The sequence below is a fragment of the Dromiciops gliroides genome, chromosome 3 (assembly GCF_019393635.1).
Source record: "Dromiciops gliroides isolate mDroGli1 chromosome 3, mDroGli1.pri, whole genome shotgun sequence".
Taxonomy (NCBI): Eukaryota; Metazoa; Chordata; class Mammalia; order Microbiotheria; family Microbiotheriidae; genus Dromiciops; species Dromiciops gliroides.
Window position 1 is genome coordinate 662,084,294 of NC_057863.1, and position 24,825 is coordinate 662,109,118.

General features: G+C 41.8%; 1 protein-coding gene across 1 annotated transcript; it reads left to right on the forward strand.

The window, feature by feature from the left end:
- Positions 1-11,881: 11,881 nt before the first annotated feature.
- Positions 11,882-22,070, forward strand: LOC122748412 (zinc finger protein 397-like). The gene is made up of 4 exons (XM_043994051.1): positions 11,882-12,005; positions 12,913-13,001; positions 14,474-14,600; positions 21,355-22,070. Exons 1-4 carry the CDS (start codon positions 11,882-11,884, stop codon positions 22,068-22,070), a joined length of 1,056 nt encoding a protein of 351 aa, XP_043849986.1.
- The last annotated feature ends 2,755 nt before the right edge of the window (positions 22,071-24,825 follow it).

The following is a 24,825-nucleotide window of genomic DNA, read 5'->3' on the forward strand; positions in this document are numbered from 1 at the left end:
ATTGGAGCTGATTTCCTTCCCCCATACACTGGGAGAGGTAAGAGGAATTGAGAAGCAAGCCCCAGTTCCCCTGACCCTTAAGAGGGAGCCACAAGTTCCCTGGCTCCTGGGACCCCGGTCCCTGCCCACAGGGCCCTTAGAAGTGAAGCTGAGCAGGGGCAGAAAGGGGTCACAGCCCCAAGGCTTCCTTAGAACCTCAGCATCTTCTACTTCCATGGCCAGCTCAGTCAAGAAGCCTGAACAGGCCAATCAATGAATAATGAATTAAGCATCTGCTGGGCGGTGCAGTGGTAGAGGACTTGGCCTGGAGTCAGGAGGACCCCAATGGCAGCAAGGAGAACGTTGGTGGTTGGAGCTGGGCTTCCTGCAGTCCCTCAGTGTGTCTGCAGGACTCTCCCAGTTCAGCCTGGGCCCCAGCCTGGGCCGGGCTGGGGGGAGGGCCAGATGAGCTGGCCAAGGGAAATAGAAAACTGAGCAGGGCCTGAGATGGTGCCCAAGGCTGGAGGCCACTTTTCATTGGCCAGCTCTCAAAGGCCCCTGGGCTAGAGGAGGGAAGAGACCTCAGAGCTCCAGGCCGGCATCTTGTCTTGGAGACTCTGCCTTCTCTGATTTCTTCTCAGGCTGGCCAGAGGTGACTGAAGCCAGATGGGGCCGCTCCTGGAATCTGTCCTCCCACCTCCCATAACGCCCATGATTGATGTTCCTGCTCTCCCCAGCCCTCACCCTTCCTGGCCATTCAAGGCCAAACTTGACTCCACCCTGCTCCTGCACGGCCCCTCCCCATGGGAATGGGATCCAGGGAGACATTCCTTTCCAAGCCAGATGTCTCCCCAGAGACATCTCCTCTAAGCCTGGGAGGAAGAGACAAAGACCTCTAGCCTGCTACCCCCTCCACTCACCCAGGCTCCCCTCTTCCCCACAAAACCATCACGAATGATAATCACTCACATTTATACTGCACATGAGGGTTTCTCAATCAGCTTTCAGCAAAACGTCATCGACTGTGCATACCCTTTGACCAGGAATACCACTACCAGGTCTGTATCCCAAAAAGATCATAAAGATGGGAAAAGAACCCACAGGAACAAAAATATTTATAGCACGTCTCTGGCGACAAAGAATGGGAAACCCAAGGAATGCCCATCAACTGGGGAATAGCTGAACAACTGGTGGTATATGAATGGAATGGAATACTACTGTGCTGTAAGAAATGATGAGCAGGGGGCAGCCAGGTGGCACAGTGGATAAAGCACTGACCCTGGATTCAGGAGGATCTGAGGTCGAATCCAACCTCAGACACTTGACATTTACTAGCTGGGTGACCCTGGGCAAGTCACTTAACCCCCATTTCCCCACAAAAAAAAAAAAAAAGAAGAAGAAGAGAAGAAGTAATGAGTGGGCAAATTTCAGAAAAACCTGGAAAGACTTAAGTGGACTGAGGCTGAGTGAAGTGAGCAGAACCAGGAGATCATTGTATGCAGTACAATACTTAAAACACCTCCTTTTCTTTCCTTTTTTTTGGTGGGGCAGTCAGGGTTAAGTGACTTGCCCAGAGTCACACAGCTAGTAAGTGTCAAGTGTCTGAGGCCAGATTTGAACTCAGGTCCTCCTGAATCCAGGGCTGGTACTCTATCCACTAAACCACCTAGCTGCCCCTTTAATTGATTTCTAATGATTGATCTTTTACACCAGGATGAGTTAATATGAGCTCTGGTAACCTTTTATTGCTTCTTACAACTGCCTGAGAGGAAAAATCACCCTATCTAGGCCTAAGCTGGGCATTAGTGAAACTCTCCATTTGAGGAAGAGGATCTCTGGGTCCCAGGGGCTGTTCTCTCTGGCTCCAGCGTCTCTCCTTGGAATAGGATTTGATTGTCTCCAAACTGAGCTGGGGAGGGAGAAGATCTCAGAGTGGGAGAGACAGTGTCTTTGCCTTTTCTTCCCAGGGTGGATGCTGACCTACCTGGAAGTCTCAGAGCACTTGCAAATGTCCTGCCCTCAGGGGAGAGACTCTAACCAGAACAGGAGGACAGCAGAGAGGGTCAGGCTTGGAAGTGAGCTTGGCCTGAACAGGAAGAGGACTTGCCACCCTCTCTAACTCCTTCCCTTTGGCCTCCTGCAGAGACCCAGGAGGCAGAAAGGGCTGGGGATCCCAGAGGGGAGGAGACCAGGCAGAGCCTCCAGGACCCCAGACCCAGAGCTCTACCTCCACCTGATACTAGGGGTGAGATATGCGGGTCAGGCGACTGTGACCTCATGGTGAAACTGGGCATGGCATCCTAGAACATTTGGGATGGGCCAGGCTTCCTTTATGGGTAGCAAGGGACCCCCCAGAGCCAGGAATGGAGGCAGGCTTGCTCCTGGCCAGCCAAGAGGACACTGACCAAGAGGTGAGAAGGGGAGAGTTAGGTGGCCTGGTGCGTAGAGCACTGGCCCTGGAGTCAGGAGGACTTTGAGGTGAGATTTGACACTTGCTAGCGGTGAGACTCTGGGCAAGTCACTTAACCCTACCTGCCTTACAACACCCTGGGCCACCTCCAGTCATCCTGATATCTATCTTGCCACTGGGGTCAGTCACCTGACTAGCCCTGCCTCACTTAAATCCAGTTCTCCGGAAGTCAGACATCTGTCACGGGCCTCTTCTAGAAGAAAGGACAAACGGACAAGAGAGGGGGAAGAAGAGGCCCGACGGAAAGGACGGCCAGCAGAAGCAGGAAGTGGGGAGGGGCCCTTGGTCTGACCTGCCTGGCACCTGCTTGTGCAGAGCTGGCTCCCGGGAGGCAGGCAGAGAGATCTCAGATCTAAGGGCTTTTGCCTCCAGCCAAGCTGCTCTGGGTACACCCTCCTAATCCCCAGAGCGCCCCCTGCCCAGCCCCCCCTCTCCTGGAATGACCTCTCTCCTCCCCCCCCCCCCCCACCTCCAAGGCTTCCAAACTTCACCCCAGGGACACAAGTGCCCCAAGGCCACCACCTACCTGGCGGGTCCGTTTGGAGGGCTGGGACGGGTCAAACCCAGTGCGGGGGGGGGTCCCCTCACCTGGCCCCCGTCTGGGCATTCGGCATCTATTAAAGGCACTGGAGAGAGGACACGTGTCCGTGCCAGGAGAGGGAAGCCCGGCTGTCCTCGACCAGGGACCAGCGCGCCAGGCCCGGGGCTTCTGCGCCGCCACGTGGTCCCAGCCCCGACTGAAATCCACCAACACCGCCCCTCCCTCCTGCCTCCCCGGAAGGGGCGGGCTTTCCACGCGGCTTCCAGCTGATTGGTCGGGGTGGTCTCCTGTGGTGAGCTCGCTTCCATAGGCTGAATAGCCCTTAGCCCTGGTCATCCTAATTGGGGGGGGGGGGTGCAAAAGAAAGCCAAAGGAAGGAGCACCCACGCATGCATGCATGCATACACGCACGCACACACATGCGCTGACATTCATGCACACACAGACATGCATCCGCACAGACATTGTCCCTCATTTTTCCACCCCCTGCTCCTTCTCCACCTCTTGGAAATCAGATCTCCTTGAGTTAGCGAAAAGCAGTGACCTCATTGCTGAAGACTCATCCCCTTTCATTGGCTTTTCCCTGACTTCTCTATAGCTGTGGTTGTTGCCAACCTTCCCCAGCCATTGGATAAACACTTGTCCATGGAGATTGTCACCCGTCCTGGTTCTCCTCCTGCCTATTGGACTGATAACCAAGGAATCAATAACTCCTTCCTCTGGTCTGATTTGGTTCCCTTTTCTCCCTGCCCACCTCACTCCCCATGGGGGTAACTCTCAGTCCTGGGCCAGCTTTTCTGAAGTGGTTCTCAGTCATCTCTCTGAAGGGAACTAGCTGAGTGGTACAGTGGGTAGTGCTGGACCTCAGTCAGCTAGACCTGAGTCCAAACCTCTCTCACATGGCTATCACCTCTCTTAAGTGACTTGATGTCTTGCCCTCTCAGTTTCCTCATCTGTATGTCCCAGACACTGCACTGGGGTGCAGAGGACAATCAGTGTTGTTCCTTCAGCAAGTTTAGGTCAGCATTGGGGATTTCCTCAGCCCAGAGGTCCTGAAAACCTCCTGGACAGCAGTAAGAACAATCAGAGCTAGCCTTTCTCTAGCTCCCAGGTGCCAGGCACTGCTGAGCACCTGGGAAATGGAATCCTCACAGCAGCCTTTGGGGTATTGACAAGCAGATCAAGCGACTTGCCCAAAGTCACACAGAGAAAGTGTCTGAGGTCAAATTTGAACTCAGTTCTTCCTGCCTCCAGGCCCATCTAGCTGGAATCCCTGCCTGAAGGTAAAGTAGCATCAGCTCCCTGGCAGCTGCCCTGTGGGGAGCATCTCAAGGGAACAAGGGGAAGTAGAGGCATAAATAGGGTTTTACACAGCCTCAGTCCATCTGGGGAGGCTGGGCAGCCACTTTGCTCATTGGGCTGGTTGGGTATAGAGGCAGGATGTCGGGTGATTTGGGGAGAATGTTAACCTTCCTCTCAGGAGTTGCAGAGGTTGTTTCAATGGGGATGTTTTCTCATGCCCAGAATATCTGGTGGGGCCGCAGGAGCTAGGTCTCTAGTTAATTCCTTTAGAATATCTTATTGTTGACTCCCCATTTATTGGAGGCTTCCCTGACTTCTGTTTCGGTTTACATAGTCCTGTAAGGCAGTTCAGTTTCTTTGACATCCAAGATAATTCTTTTGGGGGAGGTGTTTTCCCCAAATTCACTGGATTTCCTCCACATTAGCAACCTAGATGCCATCCCTGACTCTTCCCTCTGTCTTGGCCCCATCCCCTACAGACAATTAGGTGCTAAATCTTCTTTCTTGTTTATTCTTTTAATTTGTCTGTCTGATAATTGCCTCTTGTTTTCTTCAAGTATTCCAGTTTCACTGTCTATTTTTGCCTTTCATTTTTCTTTCAAGTCTCCTCTGTAGCCCTCCACTATTTTCCTGAACCACCTTGGAATACTGGCTGCAGGAAGAATTCGCTTTTCTGGACTAAGTAAACAGACCTCCCCGTATGAGCCACTTCCACACATAGGCCCTATCTAGGAACTTAACTGGATTGGTTTATTTAAGTCTATTGGCTTAGGGGCGAAAAGATCTAAGGTGAAGGTGATGGTCTCCTTCAGGCTGAAAATTCAGGCCTCCCCATATCACATCCACTCAGGAAATTACAGTGACTCCTGTAATATTGATGAGCAGGTCTAGATGCCTCTGGTTGCTATTTTCTCTGGTTGCTAATTCTCAGAAACTCAGCAGCGATGTGTCAAAGGTTCTTTATTTTCTTCTCATGAGAAGGAGGCACCCTAGTGTGCAGCTAGTGGGTACAAAGAAAGGGAGCTCACAGGCCCTGTTTTATACCCTAGTCCCTAAAGCAAATGGACCCTCCCCATTTTCATCATTGGTCTGTTTACTCAAGGGTTACAAAAACTAGCTAATTGGAACGCAGTATTCCCACCCCTCTTCCTTGTATGGGTGTAACTCAGGAATGGACCTTATACTTCCTTATATGGACACAACTCTGGAGGAGACCTGATTGAGACCAGGGTTCCTTGAAACATGTGAACTTGCTAGCCTGAGGGGGAGGAGGGGGATCTGAGACCTTTGTCCTATAAACAGGTCAGGAGGAGTATGACTGACTGTTATATCCACATTGAGAGGAGACAACTACCCATTTTCTCACAGGGGGTTGTCTTAGAACCCCAGGAAGCCCAAATTAGGATAAGACCTCCCATATACCTCCTTAAGGAGGAGATTAAGACAATGAGGAGATAACCTACTTTTTCTCACTATAAATATAACTATTTCCATCTCCCAAATTGAGACACCTTTGGGTGCTCTCCCTGCAGTCAGCACAGTGTTTTAATAAAACTTGGGAAACTGAGTCACTGAGTGTTCTAATTCTTTGGGATGCCTCATGATCAATCTGATCAATTAAAGCCCCCCTCACCCCCACATCACAGCTAAAGTGGTACTTAGGGAAAATTTTCTATCTCTAACTGCTTACATCAATAAAATAGAGAAAAAACAGATCAATGAATTGGGCATGCAACTAAAAAAACTAGAAAAAGGACAAATTAAAAATCCCTAACTAAACACCAAATTGGAAATCCTGAAAATCAAAGGAGAGATTAATGAAATTGAAAGTAAGAAAAACATTGAATTAATAAATAAAAATAGAAGCTGGTTTCATAAAAAAAAACACAATAAAATAGATAAATCACTGATTAATTTAATTAAAAAAAAGGAAAGAAAACCAAAATACTAGTATCAAAAATTAAAGGGGTGGGGCAGCTAGGTGGCACAGTGGATCGAGCACTAGCCCTGGATTCAGGAGGACCTGAATTAAAATCCAGCCTCGGACACTTAACACTTACTAGCTGTGTGACCCTGGGCAAGTCACTTAACCCCAATGGCCTTACCAAAAAAAAAAAAAAAGCAAAATTAAAGGGGCGAACTTACCATCAATGAAGAGAAAATTAAGATAATTATTACAAAACAAAACAAAAAATTTAAAATTTAAAAAGACAATTATTAGGAACTATTTTACCTAATTATATGCCAATAAATCTGATCTAAATTAAATGGATGAATATCTACAAAAATACAAACTACCCAGATTAACAGAAGAAGAAATAAAATATTTAAATAACCCCATTTTAGAAAAAGAAATTGAACAAGCCATCAGTGAATGTCCTAAGAAAAAATCCCCAGGACCAGATGGATTCACAAGTGAATTCTACCAAACATTTAAAGAACAATTAATCCCAATACTTTATGAATTATTTGAGAAAATAAGTGAAGAAGGAGTTCTACCCAATTCTTTTTATGACACAAATATGCTGTTGATACCTAAAACATGCAGAGCAAAAGCAGGAAGAAAATGATAGACCAATTTCCCTAATTATCAATGCAAAAATCTTAAATAAAGTTTTAGCAAGGAGATTATAGCAATTCATCACCAGGATAATACACTATGACTAGGTGGGATTTATACCAGGAATGCAGGGCTGGTTCAACATTATGAAAACTACCAACATAAACAATCACATCAATAACTAACCAAAATCATAGGATCATCTCAATAGATGCAGAGAAAGCTTTTGACAAAATACAGCAGCCATTCTGATTAATAACACTAGAGAACATAAGAATAAATGGAGCTTTCCTTAAAATAATAAGCAAACATTATATGTAACAGGGATAAGTTAGAGGCATTCTCAACAAGATCAGGGGTGAAACAGAGATGTCTTTTATCACCTCTATTATTTATTATTGTACTAGAAATGTTTGCTTTAGAAATAAGAGAGGAAAAAGGAATGAAAGGAATTAGAACAGGTAATAAGGAAACAAAACTATCACTCTTTGCAGATGATATGGTGTTATACTTAGAAAATCTTAGAGAATCAACTAAAAAGCTACTTGAAATTATTAACAACTTTAGAAAAGTTGCAGAATACAAAATAAACCCATAAGAATCATTAGCATTTTTATATATTACCAACAAAGTCCAGTAACAACTGTGGCCAATATAAAATACTTGGGAATCTGCCTGCCAAGACAAACCCAGGATGTATATGACCAGAACTATGAAACACTTTTCACACAAATAAAATCAGAGCTAAACAACTAGAAAAATATTAATTGGTCATGGGTAGGAAGAGCCAATATAATAAAAATGACAATCCCACCTGTTTATTTAATGCTATAGCAATCAAGCTATCAAAAATATTTTATAGATCTACAAAAAATAATAAAAAGGTCAAGGATATGGGAATGAATTTTTTAAAAATGTGAAAGAAGGTGGTTTAGCAGTACCAAATCTCACTGTATTATAAAGTGGTAATTATCAAAACAATCACTGGCTAAGAAATAGAGAGATGGATCAGTGGAATAGAATATGTACAAATTACACTATAGTAAATGACTATAGTAATCTAGCATTTGATAAACCCAAAGATCCAAGCTCTTGGAACAAAAACTCATTATTTGACAAAACCTCCCAGGAAAACTGGAAAACAGTATGGCAGAAACTAGTGTAATGATTGGAATGATGCCACCTACTTGAGACTTGCTGTGGGAAAGCTCCACCATGAGGAAAATGCTTCAGAGGCATTGTGGCTTTTCCTTGGCGTCAGGAAATGACGTTTGCTCATGGGTGCTGTCTATCAAGGCTACCAGCCAATCAACTTGAGGAGCCTCCTATGGTCTGGGAGGAGACAGGAAGGAGGAAAGGGAGCCTGCGCGGAGGGCTCTGGGACTTTTTGGGTTCCTGACTGGATGGTGGTGGCGGCAGAGGACTTCACAGGAAATTTGAGGAAAGATAGGAATGCCAGGCTGTTGGAATTCTGTTCTCAATCTTTTTCTTTCTATTTTCCAATAAACCCTTAAAAATCTAAACTTGTTTTATCAGTGATTTTAGTCAGTTTCCCCCAAAACTGGGGGAACAGATTAGAATCCACATTTAGAATCTTAAATTACACACTAGGTATAGACCAAAATCTCACACTGTAAATTAAAATAAGGTCACAATGAATACATGATTTACACACAAAGGATGATGCCATAAGCAACTTAAGAGAGCACGGAATCATTTATCTTTGAGATTTATGGGCAAAGGAAGAATTTAGGACTAAAGAAGATAGAGTAAAGCAATGTATAAAATAGATCATTTTGATTATATAAAATTAAAAAGCTTTTGCACAAACAAAACTAATTAAACCAAAATTGTAAGGAAAGCAGGAAACTGGGAAAGAATTTTTGAAACAAGTATCTTTGATAAAGGCCTCATTTCTCTCTTTTTTTTTTTTCCAGGGCAATGAGGGTTAAGTGACTTGCCCAGGGTCACACAGCTAGTGAGTGTCAAGTGTCTGAGGCCGCATTTGAACTTAGGTCCTCCTGAATCCAGGGCCAGTGCTTTATCCACTGCACCATCTGGCTGCCCCCTCATTTCTCAATTATATAGAGAAATGAGTCAAGTTTGTAAAAATACAAGCCATTTCCCAATTGATAAATGGTCAAAGCATATAAACAGGCAGTTTTCAGAGAAAGAAATCAAAGGTATCTATAATCATATGAAAAAATGCTCTAGATCACTATTGATCAGAGAAATGCAAATTAAAACAACTCTGAGGTACTACCTTACACCTATCAGGGTGGCAAATACTACAAAAAAGGAAAATATTTGATGTTAGAGGGGATGTGGACAAGCAGGGACTCTAATCCACTGTTGGAGTTGTGAAAAGATCTAACCATTCTGGAGAGCAATTTGGAATGATGCCCAATTATAGAACTGTGCATACCCTTTGATCCAGCAATACTATAACTAGGTTTATATGCCAAAGACATCCCCCAAAAGAGAAAAAGACCTATTTGTACAAAAATATTTATAGCTAAGAATTGGTGGCTAAGAATTGGAAATCAAAGGAATGCCCATGAATTGGGGAATAGCTTAACAAGCTGTGGTATATGATGGGGATGGAATATTATTGCGCTATAAGAAATGACAAGCAGAATGATTTCAGAAAGGCCTGGAAAGACTTCTATGAACTAATGTACAGTGAAGTGAGCAGAACCAAGAGAACATTGTGCACAGAGACAGCAATACTGTTTGATCCAAGACAATCCCAAAGATTATTGATGAAACATACAATCCACCTCCAAAGAAAGAACTGATATTGATGGAACACAGACTGAAGCATGCTATTTTTTACTTTCTTTCATTTTTTCCTTTTATTTAAATTTCCTTGTACAAAATTACCAATATGGTAATGTTTTACATAATTGTACATGTATAACCCATATCTGATTGCTTACCATTTCAGGGAAGGGGGAGGGGACAGAGGGAAGGAGGGATAAAATTTGGAACTCATAACGATAAATAAAAATGGTTATTACTTTTAAAAATGAATGTTACCCCAGACACTTGACACTTACTAGCTGTGTGACCCTGGGCAAATCACTTAACCCCAATTGCCTCACCAAAAAAAAATTATATATAAAAATGAATGTTAAAAATTGTCTTTACATGTAATAGGAAAAAATACGATACTTTTTGAAAGGGAAAAAAAGAAACAAGAGATTCCTTATTCCATGGGTATTTTAATTAATGGTACTTCTTTTAAAGACTGAAACAAGATTTCCCCTTGTTCTTTCTCCCATTTTACATCCTTCCCTTTTTCTCTTTATCCATTCTCTTATATGTTCTCATTCCAGGAGACTATGGTGTTAAATTTCCTTTTCTTGTTAGCCTTTGACTTGATTAAGATACACCACATATCCCCCTCTATAAGTGTCTTTCCTTCCTTTTTTTTGTCTCCTCACATTCTGTAATTTAGTTTCTTTTTAAACTTTGTTTAAAACACCAATTTATTGAATATATAAGTTTATTTATTTATTTATGTATTTTAGTGAGGCAATTGGGGTTAGGTGACTTGCCTAGGGTCACACAGCCAGTAAGCGATGTGTCTGATGCAGGATTTGAACTCAGGTACTCCTGAATCCAGGGTCGGTGCTCTATCCACTGTACCACCTAGCTGCCCCGAAGACATAAGTTTAACTTTTTTTCCCTTTTTTTTTGGTGGGGCAATGAGGGTTAAGTGACTTGCCCAAGGTCACACAGCTAGTTAAGTGTCAAGTGTGTGAGGCAGGATTTGAACTCAGATCTTCCTGAATCCAGGGCCAGTGCTTTATCCACTGCACCACCTTGCTGTCCTGGATTATTTACTTTCTCAGGGTGGGAAGAGGGAGGAATGAAGGGATAGAATTTGGAAGTTAAAACTTTAAAAGAAAATGTTAAAAACAATTTGCTATGCCTCTCAGAATCCCTGAATTCCCTTAAAAAATCTCTAAAAGAAGACCTAATTCTTAACTGAGAAATAGGGTTTCCTACTAATCCAAGCAGATGTCCAAGTGGATACATGTATGTGTGGATGCACACTCCTTTTGGCTTCATTTTTCCCTCCCAATTTTTCCCTTTCCTTTTCAGTAGTTAACAAGAACCAAGGGGATTTCCCACTCGGCTTTAGTGCCTGGGAGAGGAGTGTCAGTCGCTGCCCTTAGGCCACACTTCCCAGCACAAAAAATTTATTCAACCACTGAGCCCCTCCCTGCCCACCTCTCCCCCATAAAAGATAAGGTCCTGGAGGGAGGGGACTATCTTTACTTTTTTTTTTTTTTCTGGGCAATGGGGGTTAAGTGACTTGCCCAGGGTCGCACAGCTAGTAAGTCAAGTGTCTGAGGCTGGATTTGAACTCAGGTACTCCTGAATCCAAGGCCAGTTCTTTATCCACTGCGCCACCTAGCCGCCCCTATCTTTACTTTTGTAAAAAAAAATGCCAGAAACATCATTAAGGATTCCGTTTTGGAATATTGACCTCTGCCATACCCCCTCCCCTCCAATAGGAATTTTATATTATGGCTCTCTGGCCTCTATTCTGGTTTCCTGCCATGGCTGTTCTCCAGGACTCATATGTCCTGCTTTCTGCACCTCTCCCCTTCTCATGAGAACCTGTGTTTGTGAAAAGGGAAATAATAGGACCTCCCAGTAGATGGATTCTAATTGCTTAATCTTGGAGGAAAATGTGAAGATTTGTGTAAGTGACTAGAGAAAGTTTATAACATGTGCTTTAACATATACCCTGGGACCCAGGCGTCCTGATATCCTGGCCTCAGGTCCTCATTAGGATCCAGCTGTCTTCCAGGGAGAAAACATCCCTTAGGAAATAAAACCAAGACAGAAGCAAATGCCCCTTCAGCATTAGGACTGGGGTATGGAAAGTCAGGAGTGGGGATGGGCCAAGGTGAATCTTTTCAGTTTGGAGGAGAGTTAAGGAGGGGTGGGCAAGTCTGGAGCCCTGACTGCAGAGAAGAAAGTGGGGTGGGAGAGGAGGAATCAGGGGAGGGGCATGGCTGGAAGAACCAGGAAGCCTGTAGGACCGACATATCATTGTGAAGAAGAAGGGGAGTCCTGCAGGACAGAGCTGGCAGACCTGGATCTCCTGTTGAGGACAGTTGGAGTCAAAGAGCCAGGTAAAGGAAAGAGGGAGGAACGATAGAGGAATGGGGGAAGGGAAGCCTAGGAAAAGAACAGCCAGGTGGGTGTTGGCCCTAGTTGTGTCCCTGGGGTCAAGTCTGGGGAGGAGAGAGGTCATTCGGGAAAGAGGGAGGGCAGGGCAGGGTGGGACTCTAGGTGATTGGGCAGAACCACCCAGAGCAGGTTGGCTAGCTGCAGGAGCTTTCGGAACTGAAATCTCTCTTCCTTCTTCCTTTGGTCCTAAGATGTCTCTGCCTTCTTCCTTCTGAACTGACATCTTTCTGCCTTGTGGGAGTCAGCTGTGCACATGGAGGTGCCAGGTAGGTCTGAACAAAGGCCCCTGTCCATGCCGAATTTCTGCTGGCTGCGCTTTCCACTGGGCCTCAACATCCCCCTCGGTTCTCTTGGGGAGGAGAGGTTCTCCCTCCAGGTTCTGGCTCCTGGGCCTGCCCTAGCTTCTTGTCCAGGCTCCCTGTCACATCCCAAATGTCTGAGGGTGCCATCCCCAGGCTTACAATTGTGCCCCAGTTGACCGATCCATATATCCATCCCCAGATGGAAAGAGAGCTCTGGACCTGGGGTCAATGCTCTGGCTGGTCTCATCCCCTCTGGCATCCCTAGCCCCTTCTGCCTCCTGGGTCTCTGCAGGAGGGTGGGGGAGGGACATGAGGGCAAAGAGAAGGAGTTAGAGAGGGTGGCAAGTCTTCCTGTTCAGACCAAGTTAACTTCCAAGCCCGGCACCCCCTGTTGTCCTCCTACTGTGTTGGACACTCTCCGCTGAGGGTCAGCAGGACCTTTGTAGTAAATGCTCTGAGAGAGCACCTTCTGTAATTCCAGGTAGGCCAATATCCAACCTAGGAAGAGAAGGAAAAGACAAGATCTTTCTCCCTTCTCCCTCCCCAGGTCAGCCTGCAGACCACCGAAGCCCATTCCAAGGAGAGAGCCCGGAACCAGAGAGGATGGCCCCAGGGACCCAGAGACCCTCATCCCAGGTGAGTGCAGCCCATCCACAGACCTGACCAGCATCAGCAAAGGTGGGATCCAGCAGAGCCCAGGAAGCTTTATCCTGTTACATGTACATTGTCCTCTGCAGGGCTGTCAGCAGAGCAGACATTGTCCTCCTGGTTCTGCTCATTTCCTTCTGCCTCAGGCCACCCCAGTCTTCCCTGCTCTCTCTGAATCCCTCTCATTTGTCATTTCTTAGGTCGAGTCAATGAGCATTTAGACAGTGACTCCTGTGCCAAGCACTGTGCCAACCTACTGGGAATGCAAAGGAAGGTTTAAACAATAATAGGCCCTGCCCTCAAGGGGCTCACTCACAGTCTAAGGGGGGAGACAGTGTCAGCAGCTGTGTCTACACAAGATCTATACAGTGTGGATGGGAGGCAGCCTCAGAGAGAAGGCCCTAGCAGGGTCAGGGAACAGGAAAAGCTTGTGTTCAGAAGGTGAGATGTGAGCTGAGATGGGAAGGAAGCCAGGAGGGGCAGGGGAGGAGGGAGGATATTGCAAACATGAGAGACTGTCATCAGGAAGGCACAGAGTCAGGAGGTGGAGGGTCTTGGTCAAGGGTCAGCCAGGAGGCCAGAGTCCTTGGGCCAGAGAGGAGAAGAAGACCAAGGTTTCAAAAGAGTGGATGGGGTTTGGAGGTCAGTTATCTGGTGTCTGCTATGTGCCAAGAATCCTATAAATATTATCTCCTTTGATCTTGTTGGGAGTATGCTCAGGGTCCTGACTAGTGATGGCCAGTATAAGGGAGCAAGATCACAGCCAGACAGTAACTGGCTTCTTTATCCACTCAAGGATGTGAAACACTCCCTGAGTGGGTGATGGACATGTGTGTCTCAGGATTCCACAGATGACATAGAGACAGTGTCTCCTCCTGAGCTCCATAACCTATCCTCTGGGTAGGATGGGTGAGGTGTTATGGGAGGCTCAGAAAGAAGTTTTAGGTAGGAATAGGTTGGAGCCCAGAGATAGGAAAAGGTTCATTTTGTGTGTGTGTATGAGGCAATTGACCATGATAAATCATGCCTAGTTTCACCTCAAGTCCTCAGTATAAGAATAGAGAAATAGTCCCATACCACTCAATTATCTAGTTAAAACTTTATTTCCGACTTTTAGGACATTTATTAGATCCTTCCTTTTTCTCTAGTCTTTCCTCAGTGATCACTTGTTGTTTTTTTTCTTCTTCAAGAATACACAGTACTTGTCAACTCCTCACAAACTTTTCATAGAACTTTCTTACTGTATCACTTATGACACTTCTGGTAGGGAGAAATCTCCTCTACAAATTCTTATGTCTCTCTGATAGAGCATGTACCTTCTTCCCTAATTCCATTTGAAGAAGAATTGTATAGTAAGAGCATTTTCCCAGCTTTTTATTATTCCCATTTCAAATAGAAAATACCTTCCTCATTGAGCTCTTAAGGACTGGTTTAAAATCATGTGACTTTTGATGGTTTAGGAGTTGGTGACATTCAAGGATGTGGTTGTGGATTTCACCAAGGAGGAGTGGTGCCTGTTGGACCGTTCTCAAAAAGAACTATACAAGGAGGTCATGCTGGAGAATGTGCAGAACCTGCTCTTCCTTGGTAAGGACCATTTCCTCTCTTTTCTTGGTGTTAATTATTAGGCCAAAAGTATCACAAGCAGCAGAGAATGGATCCATACTCTGGTGTGTTTCAACCTCAGAAGCTGCACTGATTGCACGGTTATCTGCATTCACCCATTCTCCATCCACTTTAGTCTTGGCCAGTAGCGTTTTCAAGTTAAATAATTTACCATCAGTCAGGTAGCTGATGATACAGAAGATCTGGTTTCATGCTCACAGGAAAAAAGTGAAATTTAAAAGCTACTCCTATTTCAGAGAGAAAGGTCAAATGGTCACAAGCTCAAAAGAAGAGTTCTTGGAAGAAATTAAGAAGGAATTTTTAAAAATCAAAGAAGAGATTGAGGAAAAATTAGGGAAAAACATTACAGTAATCCAAGGAAATCAAGAAAATTTTGAAAAGAAATTCAACCAATTCAAATTAGACATTCCAAAGCTTTAGGAAGAAAACAGCTTTTTAAAATAATTTTTTAAATTACTTTTTCCATTTTAATAGTATTTTATTTTTTGTAAGATTTTGATTTCCAAATTTTTCTCCCTCCCTCAATTCCCTCCCTCCTCCCTAAGGTAGCAAGCCACCTAATATAGGTTATAGAGTAGGATCTTGTTAAACACATCTGCACACATTAGTCATGTTGTGAAAGAAGCATCAGAATGAAAGGGAAAAACCACAGGAAAGAAAAAAACAAAAAACACCCCCCCCCCCCAAATTGAAAATAGTCTGCTTCAATCTGCATTCAGACTCCATAGTTCTTTTGCTGGGTGTGGAGAACCTTTTCCATCATGAGTCTTTTGGAATTGTCTTGGATCATTGCATTGCTAAGAAAAGCCAAGTCCCTCATAGTTGATCATTGCACAGTGGCTCAGTGGTTAAAGCACTGGCCTTGGAATCAGGAAGAGCTGAGTTCAAATCTCAACTCAGACACTTACTAGCTGTGTGAGCCTGGGCAAGTCATTTAACACCAATTGCCTTTTTTTTTTTAACTTTTGCAGGGCAATCGGGGTTAAGTGACTTGCCCAGGGTCACACAGCTAGTAAGTGTCAAGTGTCTGAGGCCAGATTTGAACTCAGGTACTCCTGAATCCAGGGCCAGTGCTTTATCCACTGTGCCACCTAGCTGCCCCCCAATGCCTTTAAAAAAAAAACATCTGGGTCTACCTCTAGTGATCCAGATGTATATCTTGCCACTGGACCCAGATGGCTCTGGAGGAGAGAGTGAGGTTGGTGACCTTGTACAGACCTTCCTCACTTAAATCCACTTCAGCACAAGTCATGACATCACCCCAATGTCATCATCCTCTTCGAGAACAAAGGACAATGTCATTTCCCCCCTCTGTCATATTAGCCCATTTGATAGGTGTGAGGTGGGATCTCAGAGCTGTTTTGATTTACATTTCTCTATGCAATAGTGATTTAGAACATTTTTTCTTTTGAGGCACCTTCTTTTATTTATTTACTTATTTTACCGTAGAATAGTATTAGAGAATAATCCCTCCCCTCTTCCCTCCCCAAGGCCACAAACAATCTGATACAGGCCATACATGTATGATCATGCAAAACGTCACCATACTTGTCACTCTGTACAAACAAACTTAATCATAAAAAAGAATGTAAGAATGTGAAAAACAGTATGCTTCAGTCTGTTCTGTCAATATCAATTCTTTCTTTAGAGGTAGATAATATGTTTCATAAATAGTCCTTTGAGATTGTCTTGGATCATTGTATTGTTGAGAATAGTCAAGTCATTCACAGTTCTTCATCAAATATTATTGCTGTCTCTGTATACAGTGTTCTCTTGGTTCTGCTCACTTCCCAATACATCATTTCATACATGTCTTTCCAAGCTTTTCTAAAGTCATCTTGCTTGTCATTTCTTATTGCACAATAATATTCCATCACCATAATATACCAGAGTTTGTTTAGCCATTCTTCAATTGATGGGCATTCCTTTGATTTCCAATTCTTAGCCACCACAAAAAGAGCTGCTAGAAATATTTTTGTACAAATAGGTCTTTTTCTCTTTTTGGGGATGTCTTTGGGATATAAACCTAGTAATGGTATTGCTGGATCAAAGGGTATGCACAATTCTATAGCCCCTTGGACATAGTTCCAAATTTCTCTACAGAATGGTTGGATATTTCACTATTCCACCAACAGTGGATTAGTATCCCACATCCCCTCCAACAACCAATATTTTCCATTTTTGTTATATTTGCCACTCTGATAGGTGTGAGATGATACCTCAGAGTTGTTTTAATTTGTATTTCTCTGATCAATAATGATCTATAGCATTTTTTCATATGATTATTGATACCTTTGATATCTTTGTCAGAAAACTGCCTGTTCAAATCCTTTGACCATTTATCAATTGGGGAATGACTTATATTTTTATAAATTTGATGCAGGGACAACTAGGTGGCACAGTGGATAAAGCACTGGCCCTGGATTCAACCTGGATTCAGGAGGACCTGAGTTCAAATCCAGCCTCAGACACTTGACACTTACTAGCTGTGTGACCCTAGGCAAGTCACTTAATCCTCATTGCCCTGCAAAATTAAAAAAAACCCAATCTTTTGGGGGGGGGCAGGACAATAAGGGTTAAGGGACTTGCTCAGGGTTACACAGCTAGTGAATTTCAAGTGTCTGAATCTGGATCTGAACTCAGGTCCTCCTGAATCCAGGGCCTTTGCTTTATCCACTGTGCCACCTAGCTGCCCCAGAGATATTTGTTTTAAAAATTCTTTCCCAGTTTTCTACTTCCCTTATAATCTTGGTTACATTAGTTTTGTTTTTGCAAAAGCCTTTTAATTTTATATAATCAAAATGATCTATTTTACATTTAATTTTATTCTCTATATCTTCTTTGGTCCTAAATTCTTCTCCTGTCCATAAATGTGACAGATAGACAATTCCATACTCCCTTAATTTTCTTATGGTATCCTTTATGTGTAAATCATGTACCCATTTTGACCTTATTTTATTATACAGTGTGAGATGTTGGTCTACACCTAGTTTCTGCCATACTGTTTTCCGGTTTTCCCAGCAGTTTTTGTTAAATAATGAGTTTTTGTTCCAAAAGCTTGGATCTTTGGGTTTATCATATATTAGATTACAATATTCATTAACTATGGTATAGTTTCTATCTATTCTATTCCACTGATCTACCTCTCTATTTCTTAGCCAGTACCAGATTGTTTTAATAATTACCACTTTATAGTAGAGTTTGAAATCTGAGACTGCTAGACCAGCTTCTTTTGTATTTTTTTTATTGATTCCCATAATGTCCTTGAACTGTTGTTTTTCCAGATGTATTTTGTTATAATTTTTTCTAGTTCTATAAATTTTGTTTTCATATTTTGATTGGCATAGAACTAAATATTTTAACTTAGGTAGGATAGTCATTTTTATTATATTGGCTCTGCCTACCCATGAGCAATTAATATTTTCCCTATTGTTTAAATCTGACTTTATTTTTGTGAAAAGTGTTTTGTAGTTGCTGTGTTTGTCTTGGGAAGTAGACTCCCAGGTATTTTATATTGGCCATAGTTATTTTAAATGGAATTTCTTTCTATCTGCTGTTGCTGAACTTTATTGATAATATATAGAAATGCTAATGATTTATGTGGATTTATTTTGTATCCTACAACTTTGATAAAGTTGTTAATAATTTCAAGTAGCTTTTTAGTTGATTATCTAGGATTTTCTAAGCTTAACATCATATCATCTGCAAAGAGTGATAATTTTGTTTCCCCATTACTTACTCTAATTCCTTTAATTTCTTTTTCTTAGCTTATTGCTATAGCTAACATTTCTAATACAATATTAAATAATAGAGGTGATAATGGTTATCCTTGCTTTAGCCCTGATTGTATTGGAAAGGCTTTTAGGTTATCGCCACGACAGATAATACTTGGTGATGGTTTTAGATAAATAGTACTTATAGGGGGCAGCTAGGTGGTGCAGTGGATAGAGCACCGGCCCTAGAGTCAGGAGTACCTGAGTTCAAATTTTACCTCAGGCACTTAACACTTACTAGCTGTGTGACCCCTGGGCAAGTCACTTAACCCCAATTGCTCCACTAAAAAACAAAATAGTACTTACCATTTTAAGGTATGCTCCTTTTATTCCTATGCTCTCTAGTGGTTTTGTTTTGTTTTGTTTTGTTTTTGCAGGGCAGCTGCCACCTAGCTGCCCCCTCTAGTGTCACAGATTATATGCCCTTCAAAGAGGAGGTGTTCCTGAGGGATGCCTAATCACATCTGATTGGTCAATTTAATTTGGAGGTAGATTGCATTTAAATGAAGGGGTTATACATGTGCTACTATGTAAAACATGACAACATCTATCCTTTTTTATAAGAAAACTTGAATAAAAGAAAAAATGAAAGAAAGGGGAAAATAGCTTGCTTCAGTCTATGTTCAATAAACATCAGTTCTTTCTTTGGGGGTGGATAGTATGCTTCATCATTAGTCTTTGGGGATTGCTCAGACCAAATTCTAGTGTTAATAATAGTAATGGGTGCTGTATTTTGTCAAAGGCCTTTTCTGCATCTATTCAGATAATCATATGATTTCTATTGCTTTTGTTATTGATATGGTCAATTATGTTGATAGTTTTCCTAATATTGAACCAGCCCTGCATTCCTGGTATAAATCCCACCTGGTCATAGTATATGATCTTTGTGATATATTTCTGTACTCTATTTGTTAGCATTTTATTTAAAATTTTTGCATCAATATTCATTAGCAAAATTGGTCTATAATTTTTTTTCTCTGTTCTGGATTTTCCTAATTTGAGTATCAGCACTATATTTGTCTCATAAAAGGAGTGTGATAGGACTCTTCATTTATTTTTTCATATAATGTATATAGTATTGGGATTAATTGTTCTTTAAATGTTTGGTAGAGTTTACTTGTAGATCCATCTGGTCCTGGGGATTTTTTCTTGATGCTGAATGTAATGTGGAAAACCCTGTGTTGGCACAGCTTTCCCTCCAAATTAGTAACCAACCATTCTCCCATGAGGGGTCAGTGTAATCTGTTGACAATAATTCTGGTACTCTTCTTGCCTTGGGGCTATTGCTTTTTTTTTTTTTTTTTTAGTGAGGCAATTGGGGTTAAGTGACTTGCCCAGGGTCACACAGTTAGTAAGTGTTAAGTGTCTGAGGTCCGATTTGAATTCAGGTACTCCTGACTCCAGGGCCGGTGCTCTATCCACTGCGCCATCTAGCTGCCCCAGGGCTATTGCTTTTGTTCAATGTGAGTGTTTATCTTGGAGTGAAAATATCTATGAGTCCAGTGTTCTGTGGCACATATCTCCTTTGTCACTCTCACATCATTTCTGTCTCTTCTCCTTATTGTGATAGTCTATTTAATGCTAATGTTTGTTGCAAGAGTGCATCCACAAAGTTTTCTTGCATTTAGGTCAGTGATGAGAAGCTCATGTGCTGCTTAAAAACATAAGACACAGTTTCTGGGTAATTTGATCATTTTGCTAATATGCTGGCAAGAATAAAAGGAGGTCATTTGGAAGTCTCTCTCAGACTGAAGACCCTTAATGGTAGTGGGGTCACAGATTATATGCCCTTCAAAGAGGAGGTGTTCCTGAGGGATGCCTAATCACATCTGATTGGTCAATTTAATTTGGAGGTAGATTGCATTTAAATGAAGGGGTTATACATGTGCTACTATGTAAAACATGACAACATCTATCCTTTTTTATAAGAAAACTTGAATAAAAGAAAAATGAAAGAAAGGGAAAAATAGCTTGCTTCAGTCTATGTTCAATAAATATCAGTTCTTTCTTTGGGGGTGGATAGTATGCTTCATCATTAGTCTTTGGGGATTGTTCAGACCAAATTCGTTCTTATCAACATTCCTAAAAGTATACAGCCATGACCAGGGCCAAGGAGAGCATCTTAGCTTATAGGTTTATAGCCCTAAAAAGAGTTGACTTTATTTTATTAAGGACTTTGGAATGGGGGAAGTCAGGATGATATTTCCAAGATATTAATTACAAGATTAATTTCTCACAGTCATGAGCATCATAACTCAAGTAACCATTTCTACTGCATATACACATATCTCTATATTTTTTGCATTGATTGTTTTCTTCAGATGCAGAGACCAGGTTTGAAATGAAAGAGATGACTAGAAAACTGGGAACTTTTGTGGATGAATGTGACCTGCAAAGATTCGTGAGTGATGGGCCCTGTGACTTCAGTCTGAGAGAAATCCATGATTTTAATATCAAGGTAGATAAAAATCCAAATAATGACTGTGAATTTGATGACACTGGAAAGAGATTCAGACAGTCTTCTATCCTAAATCACAATAAGAAAATGACCTTGGGAAATAAATGTTTTCAGGATAGTGCATCTAACAATTGCTTCACTGAACAGGTAGAGTTTTTTCAGCCCCTGGAGAAGCCTCCTGAAATGCAGATGTATCTATGTAATCCTTGGGAAATGGCCTTGAGTTGGAGTTCAGACCTTATTAGACATCAGAAAAGTGATACTGAAGAAACATTTTATGTAAGTAATAAAGGTGGGAAGGCCTTGAGTCAGAACTCTAAGCTCAATCATCAGCAAATTCACATTAGAAAAGAACCTGCTGAATATAATGAATGTGAAGAAACCTCATTCCATCACTCATATCTACCTTGCCATCCTAGTTTTCACCCTGGAATGATGAAATATGGATGTCGTCAGTGTGGGAAGGCCTTTGGTTGGAACACAGATCTTGATAGACCTCAGAATATTCCTACTGGAGAGAAGTTTTATAAATGTAATGAATATGGGAAGGCTGTCCGCTACCAATCACTACTTATTGGCCATCAGAAAATTCAGAGTGGAAAGAAGCCTTATGAATGTAATCAGTGTGGAAAAATTTTCATGAAGAAATACAATCTTGGTTTACATCAGAGAATCCACACTAGAGAGAAACCATGCAAATGTAATCAGTGTGAAAAAGTTTTTAGATGCAGCTCTCATCTTGCTGCACATCAAAGAATCCACAAAGGAGAGAAGCCTTATGAATGCAATCAGTGTGGAAAGGCTTTCACAGAGACCTCCAATCTCACTACACATCAGAGAACCCACACTGGAGAGAAACCTTTTGAATGTAATCAATGTGAAAAGACTTTTGCACAGAGATCCCATCTTGCTAAACATCAGAAAATCCACACAGGAGAGAAGCCTTATGAATGTAATCAATGTGGAAAGGCTTTCACACAGAATTCCAGTCTTGCTAAACATCAGCGAATACACAATGGAGAGAAACCTTTTAAATGTAATCATTGTGGAAAGTCTTTCACACAGAGCCCCCATCTTGTTGCACATCAGAAAATCCACACTGGAGAGAAGCCTTATGGATGTAATCGATGTGGAAAGACTTTCAGATTCAGCTCCAGTCTTGCTAGACATCAGAGAATTCACACTGGAGAGAAACTCTAGGAATGTAATCAATATATAAAGAGTTTCAGATAGAACTCCAGTATTGTTGGACATCAAAAAGTCCACACTGAAAAGAATCTTTATGAATTTAATCAATTTGCAGTGATTTCATGCTAAGCTCCAATCTTTTGGGGGGGGGGCAATGAGGGTTAAGTGACTTGCCCAGGGTCACACAGCTAGTAAGTGTTAAGTGTCTGAGGCCAGCTTTGAACTCAGGTCCTCCTGAACCCAGGTCCAGTGCTTTATCCACTACACCACCTACACTTACCTCCAATCTTGTTAAATATTGGAAAAGCCACATTGGAGACAAACCTCATAAAAGTCATGAACATTGAAGAGCTTTTACTTAGTACTCTTAGCATATTGAATAAAAGTATACACACTTGAGAGAAACCTTAGAATATACCAGGGTGTTAATGCTTTCAGGCAACAGTCTTTTCTTTCCCTTCTTGGAATTCATAGTAGATAGAAATCTGATCATTGTTTGAATAAGGAAAGGTATTCAAATGGAGTTCAGAGCTTCAGTTTTAGAGAAATCATTGAGAGGAGCAGTTCCCTATGGAATCAGTGTATGAAGGCTTTCAGCTAGAGATCACCTCTTACTTTCTACCAGGGGATTCACTGTGGACAGAAGACTTTCAAACGTGCTGACAGGAGGCCATGCTTTTCTCTGAAAGAGGCTGATCAGTAGACAACCTGATTCCTACTGGAATGAGGATAGATATCAAGGCAATGCTTCCCCTGGAGCTCATACATGACTGTACTCTTGAGCAATCATGCTGGAGATAAAACTTAGGGATCCTAGGGGCAGCTAGGTGGTGTAGTAGATAGAGCACCGGCCCTGGAGTCAGGAGGACCTGAGTTCAAATCCATCCTCAGACACTTAACACTTACTAGCTGTGTGACTCTGGACAATTGCTTCACCCCCCAAAAAAACTTAGGGATCTAATTACCAAGGGAAGGCCTCCTGCTGCAGCACAGACTTCAACAGAGGTCTTCTCAACTATGCCTTTCTCTTTACCAAATTCTTATTCTCCTTTATTCTCCTTAATAAATGCTTAAAAGTCTAACTCTTGCTAAAGCTTATAATTTATTGGCGACCACTCATTAGATATTTTAGACAGTTTAGCTAGAATTTTAGCCCTTAACAGATGGCTGACCACGAAGAGGAAAGCTGAACCTCACTTCTGATCTTTCCGTTGGGTAAGAAATTTCCCCTACTCTAACCCTTTAAATCCGAAGTACTGCTGAATTGCCAGGTGTTTTCCCTTTAAATTTTTTCAAATGGACCTTTTAAACTCCCTAATTACCCTATTTTTGATTTTAGTCTGTTTAACCAGACAAATGGGAGATAAGATCATGTTAATGCTTTGTTTTTGTGGATTTTCTATTTTTCTTATTATTTTTGTTAAAAGAGCCAGCAACTTACTCACACAAGGAAATATCTCTTCCTCTCCCAACCATGCTTTTTCAGAGAAACCTGAAGAGATTCCTGAAGCTTTTCCCAGTTCTAATACTAATTGTTACTTTAATTTTGCATGCCTGGAGGCAATGACCCACCCTCTAGAAGCTTTTAATCCCCTAGCACCTGGAGGCCAAGTGGGGGAAGAGGAATCCAGGCCTGAGTTAAAAATCAAGTCTGATTCAAATTGCGCTGGTCCCTCCCCTCCTCTCCAGACCCCACCCTCTACTCCTCCCATGGCCAAGCCCATTGCTTCCCCTGCCTGGGAAGTCCAGAGAACTGATGCGCATGCTCAACTTTCTCTAACTACATTTGCAGCTTCAGGCTCAGCCCTTCCCCAGCCTGGCTGTGCTTCTGAGACAACCTTAGAAAACCCTTTAAATTCCAGATATGCTCGTTTTGTTCATAATTTTGCTAACCTGCTTTTGTCTTTAATTAGTAATCTTATAAAGCATTTGTATGGTGAAAAGACTGACAGACAATATAGAGGGGTTAAAGAAGAAAAACTTAAGCTGAATAAGAATGACAATCATCAACATAGTTCAAGACTCCACTTCTTTTGCCATGGAAGGGTATATATTTTACAGAAATGTAGAAGTAAGCAGCAAGGTATTGATATGAGTATTGGGGATTTTAGATATCGGAATCAAAAGTGTTCTGAATTCACTCAGAGTAATAGTATCAGTTCAGAGGTTACATAGGATTTCTATGCTATTACATATACATTTTGAAATGAATGCTATGGGTTTATTTTCATAGAGATTTTCATGCTTTTGAGATTGTGTCTTATACTTAGTTTTTAAAACAAGGAGAATATTTGTAAAAGCTTTTTATAGTCATGTGATCAAGTTTATATTTTATAATACTCTTATTAAGTTCATATTCATTTAGATTTCCCTAGTTTGAATTTCATTGTCTTTTATTGTTCCATGTGTATTTTTTTTCTATTTATTCATCTCTCTAATTTTGAAACATTGCAAGATGGTTTTGATTTCATAATACAATGTTAATTCTAGGAGTATTGTGCTCCCATATTCTGAGTTGTTTGTTTTTGCTATTTTTTTTTCTCAACTGATTATTTGATCAAACTCTTTAAAGCATTTCCCTGGCAAATTGGTTGCCATGGCAAGTGTAAATTGATTCTAGAAGTATTATATTTGATAAGCATATTAAAAAAAATACAAAAAAGAGGGGAACATTTGTAAAAGTTTTCTTTTTTCAAAAAAAAAGTTTTCTTTGAGATTGTGTTGTGATTTAACTTGTATTTAAATATGTTCTGATTTTTCACAAAAG